The sequence below is a fragment of the Bubalus bubalis genome, chromosome 12, assembly GCF_019923935.1.
Source record: "Bubalus bubalis isolate 160015118507 breed Murrah chromosome 12, NDDB_SH_1, whole genome shotgun sequence".
Classification (NCBI taxonomy): domain Eukaryota; kingdom Metazoa; phylum Chordata; class Mammalia; order Artiodactyla; family Bovidae; genus Bubalus; species Bubalus bubalis.
In genome coordinates this window covers 36,870,958-36,884,066 of record NC_059168.1, presented here as the reverse complement: position 1 = coordinate 36,884,066, position 13,109 = coordinate 36,870,958, and the positions used below count along the sequence as shown (strand labels likewise).

Sequence of the window (13,109 nt, the reverse complement as noted above, 5' to 3'; positions counted from 1 at the left end):
GGCACCCTGGTTGCCTGAGGGGATGTCTCTTGCAGTCAGTGTGGTTCAGGGATGGTGCAAAACCTAAATTAATCCATTCAGAGTGAAACCCAGGGTTTCATTCAATGTTTGGGGGAGAGAAGCCCTCTCTCTCCTCCTAGTTGGGAAGGAAGACATGGCCTCAGAGGTGCTGGCAGCCACCATCTGGGGAGGGAGGCCAGGCTGAGGCTAAAACTGACCCATGGAGGAGGGTGGGGTTGACAGAACACAGAGATATCACCTGCAGTCCTGAGAAGACAGAGAATCTCTAGAGCAAAGCAACCCATGGACTGGCTCTACCCCGGGATGTTTTAGTTGTATGAGCTGACAGAGTCTGTCATTTACACCACTGGGATGTGGAATTTTTGTTATTGAATTGATAAGTACTCTAATAAAATCATCTTTGGGAAAAAAAATACAGAGAGCCTCCTTCTAGCAGTGGGAGCAGAGGAACTGATTTATGCAACGCTGTGTTCATCATCTCATTTCTTCAACCCTCTTGTAAAGAGATGATCCAGACTCTGAGGAAGCCTGGCATGGAGTGGTATAAAGTAGAGTATTGTAAGCTCCACTAGAGCTGGCACTTAGTAGGCCTCTGCCAAGGCGACAAGGGAATATTCATCTCTTGGCTGAACAAAAACCAGCCCAGGCTCAGAGCCCACACTCTTGCCCCAGAAGAGCAAAGGCTGGGCGAGCCAGATGCAGTACTCAGATCAGGCCCCCAGGAAAGCCCAGGGGAGAGACGTGACAGACGCGTGGAACAGATGGCAGCAGGAAGGGGCCGCCAGCACACCAGCAAACACGGGGGAGACGTCTACACACTGTTGAAGGCCTTTTTACCTGCAGCCTTGGGACCTGTCCCTGAGATGGAGGCCTTGGTGGGAAACTAATACCTTGAGAGATTTTCTCCCTCACAAAACCAGAGCTCCAAGAACAGTTAACACTGGCAGTCATTCCCTGCGACAGGGAAACTAAAATGGTGACTGAACAGAGCAAATTCTCCAGGGAGAGGCCGTGAGCCAAGGCTTGCCTCAGCTCAGAGGAGGAAGGCCCATCCCACCCAAGGCCCAGACTCCAGAAGGCAGGATGCCCCCCTACTGGAGAAAGTCCCTGTGGGCTTAGGGAAGAGAAAACCCCCTTTCCCTTTAAGGCAGCAGTTCCAGGAAACTCCATGAATGTTCTGCCTCCTTCATTTCCACTTGCAGACACAGTGGGTCCCCAGAGTATGATAAGCAATGGAAGGGATGAGTGGAAACTCACACTGGGGCCTGGATATGGAGCCCTGCAGGACAGCTGTGTGTGGGGAGCAGGGCAGGGGGCAAGGGGGAACCCTGCTGTGACCCCAGTCCTTCAGAGCTTACGTGAATTTGAAGTGAACTCTGACAATCAAGGCAGCTCAGACAACGAACCCCATGTTTAGGGCTTAGAAACTGGGATGTTTCTTAGGACTCTGGTCTTCCAAGCTCCTCTGCAGAAAGGGGGAGCATTAGTCACTCAGTCGTGTCTGACTCCTTGCGAGTCCATGCACTGAAGCTCCCCAGGCTCCTCTGTCCATGGAGATTCTTCAGGCAAGAATACTGGAGTGGGTATCCATTTCCTTCTGCAGGGGATCTTCCCAACCTGGAGATCGAACCTGGGTCTCCTGAATTGCAGGCAGATTCTTTACTGACTGAGCAACCTGGGATGTTTCTGAGGACTCTGGTCTTCCAAGCTCCTCTGCAGAGCAAACAGGCAAATGAGGTGCCCCCTCAGAAAAATCTGAATTCTACAAAATAATTCTACCCACTGTCACCAACCTCCCCCCCTCCCAAATCACCCCAGGTCATTTGAGTCTAGGGTTGGTGGCACTGTCTCAACTTGAGTGAAAATTTCCTGAACAGCTTGGGAGAGAAGCATCAGTTTCTCACACATCCTGACCCCTCATTTAAAGGCAGAGAATAGGTCCCGCCAATTCCACTTCCTGAATCCCTCCTTTTGAAAGAAGGCTGGCCTTTTATAAAAACATAAGAGCTCCAAACAGGATGTAACATTCTTTCTCAAAGCTGGGCCAGATGGGATTTTTTTTTTTAAACAAGTTGAAAAATTCATTTTTCTAGGACAGCCTGCATTCTTTAACCTTTGAAATACTTTGAAGTTCACATTTAATTCTCCCTTGGAAAATCTTTACTCAGTTCTCAAAGTATTAATAACAGAAGAGCACTTTACTGCTTGACCCAGCAAAGTGGCCAAAAATAAGAAAGGTTGTGGGGTGGGGAGAGGTGGAAAGAAAGAGAAACTAATTAAAACACACAGAAACCACACCAAGGGAACAAGCTTTAGGCAACCCAAACGACTAGGAAACACCCACATATGGAGTGAGCATTAAATATACAATTATTTGTAAAACTAAGACTACAGAAGAGTTTAGAGGAAGAGAGAACTACTTAGACATTTCAGATACAATAAAACAACCTACATGTGGGGATAAAGGGGAGAATGGAGAGACCACATATAAAACGTTTTTTAAAAAATTGCTCTCAGCACGTCTGGGCACTTTCCCACAGACAAATAAAGGTGTATGTTCACCAAAAAAATCCACACATAAATGTTTACGGCAGCTCTATCCGTAACAGCCAAAAATGTAGAAATTATCCAAATGTCCTTCGGTAAGTGAATGATTAAGCAAACGGTAGTATATCCACTCCACTGAGTAGTACTCAGCAGTAGGGACACACACAATGTGCAGAACAAGTACACAGTAAGTGCAAGTCACTCAGTTGTGTCCGACTCTTTGCGACCCCATGGAATTCTGTAGGCCAGCATATTAGAGTGGGTAGCCTTTCCCTGGATCAATCTCTAGAGAATTATGCCAAGTGAAAAAAGCCCAGTGAAAAAGACTATACAAAGGTCTGTCTAGTCAAGGCTATGATTTTTCCTGTGGTCATGTATGGATGTGAGAGTTGGACTGTGAAGAAAGCTGAGCGCCGAAGAATTGATGCTTTTGAACTGTGGTGCTGGAGAAGACTCTTGAGAGTCCCTTGGACTGCAAGGAGATGCAACCAGTCCATTCTGAAGGAGATCGGTCCTGGGTGTTCACTGGAAGGACTGATGTTGAAGCTGAAACTCCAATACTTTGGCCACCTGATGTGAAGAGCTGACTCATTTGAAAAGACCCTGATGCTGGGAAAGATTGAGGGCAGGAGGAGAAGGGGATGACAGGGGATGAGATGGTTGGATGCCATCACCAACTCAATGGACATGGGTTTGGGTGGACTCCGGGAGTTGGTGATGGACAGGGAGGGCTGGCATGCTGTGATTCATGGGGTCACAAAGAGTTGGACACGACTGAGCATCTGAACTGAACTGAAAATATTATACCCTCTGTGATTCCATTTATACAACATTCTTCAGACGACAAGTTTATAGCAATGGAAAACTGACTGGAGGTTGCCAGAGGTAAAAGGGGTGGGGGCTGGACAGCAGGTGTGGCTGTGTAACTCACAGCAGGAAGGAGTGTGGGGAGATGGAAACATCCTGTATCTTGACTGTATCAAACACCCCGGAGGTGATACCCTGCTAGCCTTGCAAGATGACACCACTGAGGGGAACTGGGTAAAGGGTACACACATGAATCTACGATAATCACAGAATTTTAAAGTTTAATTAACAAATAAAAACTATTCTCAGTAATTTTATTGGTGGTGGTGCTAGTGGTACTGAGTTTCTATGCATGCAATTTGGGATAAAGCACATGAATAACTGTATCATATTCCATTCTATGCCTCTTGTATCCTTGAAAGCCGTGATTCTGAGTGAAAATGACCGGGATGTAAGGCAGGAAAGACCCCTGCAAACCTGTAATCAAGTTTTGGTTTTTTTCTTGTCTCTTGATATGCCTAGAAAACAAGGACCAACCAGTAGCAACAGAATTGCAAGCACACAAATAATGGTTATGAAATACCATTTTACACTAAAAGAAACCAGGTTTTCTTAGAGGAATCTGATTGCAGGTCTGGGGGTAAGAAATGAGTGATTGTGTCAAGCCAGATAAGGAGAAAGATGATATCAAAAAGGCTCAGCAGCCAACCTGAAGGGGCCTCCACCAGCCAAAGATGGAACATTTTTAAATTTCCAAAAGGGTAATTTCATGGATGGTTGGTCTTGGGAAATGGATAGTGAATGATTTCCCTATGACTTTCAATGGTGAGAAGTCCTGAGCTTTGGTGGACAGAAGTTTTGTTTTTTTTTTCTTTAATTTAGGCTTTTGGGGTTATGAATCATGCTTGAAAAGACCAGCTCAAATCATAGTAAAAACTCAGGCATATATCCCACCTTTCCTTTATGAATTCTACCACTTGATGAAATACTCAAGTATTCCAACTAATAAATGCAAAGATGTATGCATAAGGAAGTATTATAGCCACCCTTCCCTGAAAAGTGCCCAAAACTTTGTGAGAAGGTAACCATGTGTCCACTGCTCTGATATACTCTATTGCATTGAGTGAAGAACTGCAGGTGGTACAAACACCAGCACTCTAAGTACTGCCAAGGAAACAACACTGAGGCTTGTGAATTGAAGGTGCATTCCAACTGTAGAGATGTTCAAATGTGACAAGAGTGACCTTTAATCGAGAATGCCTCCTTCGTGTCCTGAAAGGCTTACTTTCTGCTTCTTACTTCTCAGATGTGAGACCAGTTGTATTACCTGTCCCGTATCACTAAAAATTCAAGTAAAATAGCATACTATAGCAACAAAAATAAATGTGCACAAGTCTCAAAACGTTAAGTGTTGCATGATTTTTACAAAAACCTGTTATTTACCCTGACAGGATTGAAGATTGTGATCCATTGTGACCTCTAACTTCAGCCTGAGATGACACCTTCATTCTGGTTTTCTGTTGCCACCGGCTCCTGATGACTCACAGCCTGTCTTCTGTGGCTGCTTCTTCGCCTGCTGCCCATCACCTTCCACTTTCAGGCCGCAGGCATCCTCAGCATTGGGAGGGAGGCAATCACGAACCACCAAAACCAGGCATCGGGGGTCTGCAAGCCTCTAGAATTATGTGCGAAATGTTCCAACCAAACCTACTTTTTATAGGAATCTGGGATTGCTGCTTAGTTTCCTTCCGAGGGTGGCCCGCCTGCCACCTGCCTGGCTTTGTCAGGCACGCGGTAGTCAATCACGATTATTTTCCAAGATGCCTTTTCTAAACTAAACGTTTTGGTCAGAGGTCTACCTGTTGAGAATTGAACAACATGATTCCAATCCTGAGTAAGGCAAGGGTAAGGGAGCATCATGGTGAGATAAACAACCCTGGGTACACAGGGACATGGGGATTGAGGAGGTGGGGGGATGGAGTGGGTAGTAAAACAGTGAGATCTCAGTTCACCTAAGGGTGACACCCCTGATGTCAGTCAGCCGTGATGGCAGGTTAAGCATATGCTCTGGGGAATACACCACTGACAGTCTGTAATGCTAACCTTCATTGCTACTGCACATCAGGAAATACGCAAGCGCTACAGAACCAGTAAACTAGGACAAGTGTAACACAAGTATCTAAGCCATGACCCCTACCGCTGGCATCAGCGAACTGGTCTATGGGCCACACATGACCTGTGATCTGGTTTTGCACAATCTGTGTAAAATAAATTTTACATTTTAAATGTTTTTTAAAGATCAGAAAATAATATTGTATGGCATATGAAAATGATATAAAATTAAACTGTGTCCACACACATGGTTTTGCTGGAACACAGCCGTGCCCATGGGTTCACGTATCATTGACGGCTGCCTCTGTAATACACAGTGGCGGAGTTTCAACAGAGTGTGGCCTATAAAGCCTAAAATACCTCCTTATCTCTATTTACTGAAAACGTTTTTGAACCCTTGTCTCAGAGCTCAGGTTTGGCAAGCTTTCTGATAACATTTTCATAAATAAAAGATAAAATCTGGATGTATGGCTACAAAACATTCCCTATTTATTGCTCTGTTTCTTGTGATTTTTCAAAGCTGACACACCAGACATACACAAGAATGTGCAACAGGAGCCCAGATGGACAGTCTCCTGTTTCCCGTTTGCTATTGTGCACTGTGCAAATTCCCTACATGGCATGCACGCAAGGAGAGGAAAAACAACAGTCACCCACCGTGCTAGATTTAAAAGCATTTAATGACATCGCATATATTTAACAGATAGGGCAAAAGTTGAGAGGTACAGGTCATACGACTGAGCACCGGGCCTGAGTGACCAACCTCCCTGTCAGGCCCAGCCTCTGGAGTTCATTCCTATCAATGCCATTTTGATTGTGCAGTAAGATGAAAATTTGTCATTATAATCGTTACAGTGACAGAGAAATGCACACTATGTATCAAAGAGCAAGGTAATGAAGCAAATTATAACACAGTGTGGTAACGCACAAGCAAGTAACCATTACGGTAAAATGACTTTGTCCAGTAAATGCCTCGGTTCCACTTGTACACTTACCAATGATTTAAAGGGTTTATTATACATCTAGTTTTATTATACTTTGTACTAGAATTATCTCAAACATACAATATAATGTATTTCAGCAAAAAAAAAAAAAATTGAAATTACAGATTATTTAAAACAGTATCGGTTTTCTATTCCTTCTTGTATCCCGACATTCTTAACTGCTGTCCAGGTTGATGCAGAAAAGCTGCATGTCGTGTGTTAGTAAGTGATGCCAGGTACAAGTGGCTTGGTCTGTAGAGTTAACAGTGGGGCTGCACTGTGGCTGCAGCGAGATCATCACACACAATCTGTTTAATCCAGGTTAGACCCATCATGGGCGCTTCTAATAGTCAAACCACTGGGAGTAAATGGGAGAGAATGGTGTCGGGACATTGGTACGTCTCATCTGTGGTGAGCACAGGAAATATGTTTAAGCACCGCTGCCTTGCATACCAACAGCACTAGAGGCGGGTTATTTCCAACACAGCCTCACAAAATTGAGGAACAGTTTAAATACTGAGATCTAATCTATATAATTTCGTTTAAAAAAAAAAAAATCTGGTCTTCCCTCTGCACCTCAAACTTTTGTTAACTTGGAGATAAAGTGTTTAGGTTGTATTTTTCCCCACCCTCCCCGAGAAATGCTCTATAAATTAAAAGAAAAAAAATCAACCACGTGGAGGAACATTTAGGCACAGAGAGTAATGTGTTGGTTCTGAGCTTGCATGCTGGAATTTCACTGAAAAGGTAAGAGAAGGGCAGGAAGTGACAGAAAGGAGTTCACTTCTTTTTGCCAAAAAGGCTGAACCTCTTTTCTTTGTCTTTCTCTTTGTCCTTCTCCCGTTTGCCGGGACTGGACTCGCTGGTGATGGTGACGACGCTGGTGGGCAGGGTCTGAGCCCGGCTGGATGCTGGCGTGCTCTGGGTGCTGGCGGACACCTCGTGTTTATCAGAGGAGATGGCAGAGGAGATGGCCTGGATCCATGTGTTCATTTCCTCCTGAATGAAGGAGGGGGGACACAGGTGAGACTCATCTAAGTTGGATGGACATGAGACACTCTCACTCCACCTGGGTGACCGTCTGAGCTGCTGTGGGTTGGAAAGCTTGGGGATAGCACGTCTGCCTGAGAAGGGACAGTGGCTGTCTAACAAATGCCTGCTTCATCAGGACAGCTGTGACCATGGTTCGATGCTCACCAGAATTCAGTTTACAATACCTGAAGGTCCCCACTGTAGTATATGGTCCTACAAATGTGACGAGCTGGAAGACTGGCCTATAGCATGGGGGTCAGGTCCTACCCTAGAAAGTGCTTTTTCTTTTTTGAAATTGAAATCTATTTGATATACCACATTGTGTAAACTTAACAGAAGTTGCTTTTTTTGAATTTAATGCCCTATACATGTTGTTTTCTCATCGGCTGACCATACAGCCAAGCGATGGTTGGTTGAAAGCAGTGGAGTGCAGTGGGCGCAGAGGGGAGGCTCCTGGCTGGGTTGTGGGCTCCACACCAGTTTGGAGACCACCTCCCTGTGCGTCACCCACAGTTCTCCTCCATGAACTTCAAGAGACCCTGCGCTAGCTTTCCTGCCAGGGTAGGAGAACAATGAGATGACATTTACTGCCTCTGACAGACACAGGAGAGCAGAAAACCTTCCAGCATCTGTGACTGTGGAGACCAGAGGACAGATGCCACCGCTGATCATCACTTATGTGAAGAGCATCAATATATAATGCTCATCAGGCCACAAACACTTGTAAACTTATATTCGAAAAAAAAAAAATCTTAAAAACTTACATCATCTTTGGCTTGGAAGAGGTACTCATTGCCATCATTTAGTCTGTAATTTGAAAGAAGAAAGTCAGTCATAGTATAACGTAAGAAAAAAAAACCCTTAACTCTCATATCCTCTGTGGGACAGAAGCAGGCCACAGGAATCACACTAGAAATGCCCGTAGGAACCCTGCACACATCACTCAATGGGTTCGGGCCTGCACGGGATCAGCAGCCACCCCCCGGACATCAAAAGGCCATATAATTGGGCCAATATACGCAAGTGACTTGTGTGTTTCAATCACTGCATGTGTGCTAAGTTGCTTCAGCCGTGTGTGACTCTTTGTGACCCCATGGACTGTAGCCCAACCAGGCTCCTCTGTTCATGGGATTCTCCAAGCAAGAATAGTGGAGTGAGTTGCCGTTTCTTTCTCCAGAGGATCTTCCTGACCCAGGGATTGAACCCACGTCTTTTAGGTCTCCTGACAGGCGGGTTCTTTACCACTAATGCCACCTGGGAAGCCCCGTTTCACTCACTGGAAGGATCAAAAATGTTCCAAATGTATCTATACCTGGATTTGTTGTGGCAAAGACCACTTGGATGACTGATCACTGCTCTAAACTGAATGCAAGAGAAAGCTCTTTGAAAATCATAAGCCCTTTTGAAATCTTGCCACTGAGCTTATATGTCCCACATTAACAAATACCAGACTTTCTGAACTGACAGAAAGTCACCGAAAAGGTCTCCTAGATTTCTCTTCTTATCTCAGAACCGAAGAAACTGCCCTGGTGAGGCCGCTGCTGTGACGTGGAGGGGACAGGCTGGGAGGGCTGCGTCAAGAGGAAGGGGGCATTACTGGTGCAGGAGTCAGGTGCTCTCTGCCAACATCCCAACCCTCTGACCCTGTGTCAGGGAAGCACAGAGGGAGGCAGCCAGGGAGCCTGGCTGTCTGTGCCAGATGTTACGGTACGTAAAGCGTGCCATGTCCGGCCCTGCCTTCTGTGTGCACCAAGAGCTCAAGAAATCACACCGCCTGAATCGCTCTCATTTGTGGTCCTTGGCCTCGTCCAGCTGGCGTGAGACACACCCATAACCAAGGACCGAGGCTTTCCAGATCCCAGAGCAGCAGATCAGATTAGCATTAGTATCATCCTAACTACTAACATTTTCACTTTTTATTTAAAAAACCTGATTTTTCTGCCCATTTCCAAGGATAAGCAGAACTTCTGAGCTTGGATCCACTCCTGGGGGAGTCGAATGTGTTCTGTAGGGTAGAGACATGTGGACTGGATGGTTCCAGAGGCGTCTGGAACATCCACTGGGTGAGTCAGGGGAGCATGGGGCCCCCTCCTTCTGGTTTGTCTCCATCCAGCTCCTGAATGACTCAGTTGACCTGTCTCCAGAAAAGTCATGAGCAAAGAACAGCATGTCCTAGGACTGGATTAGCTGCACGATGCGGACACTTTTTCTAAGTGTCCCTTAAACTGTGAGATGTGACAAGCTCACCGTGTCTTAGAAATACTAAGTTCCAGCTGATAAAAAATGAAAGCTCCTTTTCTGCAATGTTCAGCTGTGCCGTTCACCACAGAGACGCTGGGGACCCTAACTGAGATGTGCGCCTATCCCGTCTATCACTCTGTTGGTAACTTTTTAAACGGTAGAGGAGAGGAACCAACTGATCACAGCATCTAAGAAAACCAATGCCTGGCGTGAACACATACCCACTCTCTGGCAACTCTCACCTGAGCTTGAACACGTGCTTCTTCTTCTTGTAATCAAGGGCCACTTCACAGATGGCTTCTTTCAAACTCACAGGGACCTCGCTGTGGTAGGGAATTCCTGAAGCAGCTGTCTTTGCGTCTTTGTAGAAACCCATTTCTTGGTTATTTATGACACAATAAACATTGTGCCAGGACCTGAGCCATAAAGAAAGGCACGACAAGGTTTTGCTCCATGCCACACCCCCTTAAAGAACTGACAGTCCATTTAATACGAAGATGGACCCCACACAACACGGCACGATTCCCTGTTATAATAAAAGCCCTTCCTAACTTTTGTTAAACATAAACAGTGAACAAAATTCCTCTGCAGACTCCCAAGACAAAATCATATGTTGCTACAATGGCAGGTTTTGAAGGATACTTTTTGCTCTGACTTTGAAGAAAAACACAGTGCCCTCTTCTATTAAATAAAGAGACTCTTGGCTCTGACCGGAAAAGCTTTTTGTGGGTGTTTGATACCCTCTCGTGGTAATGGGGTACAGGCCAGGCTCCTTATTGGAAACATGCCTGTCCTTAAGTGGCTCTTCAACCTCAGCTTCATTCTGTAATGTGGCCTGGCAACTTGATAGGAAAGCAGATTCAGGGCCATGAACACGTATGGTGCACTGCCTGAGTTAGAAACAGGCAGCTTTCCTCCTCCCAGGACGTGGCAAACTACCCTAAGACACTGCTTTTATCAGAAGACACTTTACTGCCGCCTTCCTGTATTAACAAATAAATTATAGCGTTCTCAATGTGGATGGCAGCTCTTAGATGGGATTCCCTTGTACAGTGTACAACCTGTACAACTGTACGTGGTGGGTCCCAGGCAGTTTAGTTTACTGGTTAAGCACACAGGCTGTGGAGTCAGGTAAGTTTTACTAGGGTGTGCCAGCTGTGCCGTTTACTAGGGTATTACACAGGCTGAGCTTTCTTAACCTCCCAGAGCCTCAGTTATGAACATAATAAAAGTAGGGCTATTGGGAGATAATCAATATAAAGACTGCTAGGAGAAAACGTGACTTAAACACCCCACATTAAGCAACCCACTTAAACAACCCACAAGGAGGAAAAATAACAGTGAAATAACTTCACTCTAGGGAAGACTCCTCCCTCTCAGTCTAGTGGCATTCCTTCTCAGGCCTACTAAGGCCTCTTCTTGCTGTTCTCTCACACACTTAACTCTTCCTTGTCTTGGTGAATAAAAAGCACTCTACTCCCACTTCCCCAGAAGGATGTGATGCCCAAGAAGCTACAGAACCAACCAGACACACGCACACACACTCCCCTCTTAACTGAGAGCCGTCCACCTCCACCTCTAACGGGCTGACTTCCCCTAGGACCGCCGGCCTCTGTGCTGTTACCTGCTCGAGGCCTTCTTATTGTGGGCCTCCCACTCGTGCTTCCGGTTCAGGAAGCCTTCCATCTGGGCCGAAGGTGTCTCCTGGGTCCTGGCTGGCAAGGTGGCGGCACTCTGGGCTGGGAGAGCAGTCTTGGCTTTGCGATCAGAGGTGGGGGAGGGGATAGGGCTGGACTCTTTCGAGCTCGTCCTCTGTTCTGCAGCGCCGTTGACCATTTCGCTGGTGTCCACTGTTTCTGCCATCTAGGGACAGTGGAGAGGCCATTCAGCTAACCCCGTGAGCCCTGGGGGGGACCACATACGCTCTGACTCGCACACGTGGCTGTGTATAAATGCCTGGCACAGATCGAGGCAGTACAGTAAAACCATTGCACATCCCACAAAGCCAGCTGGACACCAAGGACATTAGAAGGTGGGGGTGGATTAATACCCGCCCGTTTATGGGGAGATGAGAAAAGCGAAATGCCAGGATGAGTTTTACTGCACTCTGCTCCTCTGATCAATCCATTTTCTCTAATAGAACTCAGATCATTTCCTCTTATGGTTACGTTAAAACAAAAGGACAACAGTAACAATCACACGTATTAAATATGAAAGAGCGGACGTTATACAGCAGCCACCTTACAACCAAGGACGCCACCAGAAGGGCTGGAAGTTGAAGCGAAAGGGCATTCACAAACAGATGGATAGACAACTCTATCAGAGCTACACGGCATTCCCCCAGAGTCAGACAAAAAAGACCTTCAGTTTCTGAAAATGCTCTCCAGCTCCCCTCCCCGCCCACCCCCTGACACGTGGTCATAAACACATGCAGAAATTAAGACAGCAATCATGCACTTCATGTCTACCATCCCCGTTAGACTTTGGAACTTAAGAGCTGGAAGGAAATGAGGCAAGTCAACGAACATCAATGTAACCACGTCTGCCGAAGTTGTATCGTGAGTGGGTTGTAGGTTGTGTTAAAGGAGCTGGAAAAGCCAATCACAGTCACTCAACACCACACGGCTATTTACCCCCAAACAAAGACAGAACCAGGGCCTTCCCCATCACGTGCTGGTTGATCACGGTGCCTTGCTGCACTGAGACGAGGAAGCCCAGCCAGCCAGGCTTCCTGCAGCTCTGACCCTTCAGGCTGGAGTCGTCTTCGGGAGTTGTTCCTTCCCAAGCTCATTGCTATGGTAACCCTCACGGCTTTTCGGCTTGGGAAATGCGGTAGGGTCTCCATTCATTATCGCTTTCAGCCTGTGTGCCATCAACTGTGTACCATGAACTGTAGCAGGCCCCTGGCTGATACACCCAGGGTGTGGGATTAGCGAGTTACTAAAGCTGGGTGTGGCTGACGCTTTAGTGGATTACAGACAACCTGCACCCCTTGTACACGGACAAACATGGAGGTGTCAATGGCACGCTCATTAGATAACGTCCCCCACCACTGCTGCCCAGAACCAAGTGACACCAAATTAGCAGCAACAACCTCAACAGGATCAATGGGAGACTGGCCACCACTGCTTGAACATCAGATATGTCAACTCTCGGAAACTGAATGTCTCTGCTGGGTCTTACCTAAGTGACAGGGCAGGAGTCAAGTTTATATTCTGTCTAAACAAACTATCACTGTCAGCATCGGAGTTTAGGGTGGGACCAGAGGCGAGGCACTTGAAGGGTGTTTGTGATTAGACCTCTTTATCCACACAGCAATGTGGAAACAGTATCGTGAGGGCAGAGAGGCATGGGCGAGGAGATGCA

The 13,109-nt window shown here is 46.4% G+C and overlaps 1 protein-coding gene across 4 annotated transcripts in view; it reads right to left on the bottom strand.

Moving 5' to 3' along the window:
- Positions 1 to 6,149: 6,149 nt before the first annotated feature.
- Positions 6,150 to 13,109, bottom strand: part of SPTBN1 (spectrin beta, non-erythrocytic 1) — a 211,946-nt gene continuing 204,986 nt past the window's right edge. For all 4 annotated transcript variants that reach the window (XM_025261025.3, XM_045162237.1, XM_045162238.1 and 1 more), the window contains 4 exons: positions 11,368 to 11,606; positions 9,986 to 10,159; positions 8,267 to 8,309; positions 6,150 to 7,469 (listed from right to left, as the gene is read on the bottom strand). In XM_025261025.3, coding sequence (XP_025116810.2) covers positions 7,251 to 7,469; positions 8,267 to 8,309; positions 9,986 to 10,159; positions 11,368 to 11,606 — 675 coding nt within the window. In that variant the 3' untranslated portion in view covers positions 6,150 to 7,250. The remainder of the gene's footprint in view (positions 7,470 to 8,266; positions 8,310 to 9,985; positions 10,160 to 11,367; positions 11,607 to 13,109) is intronic.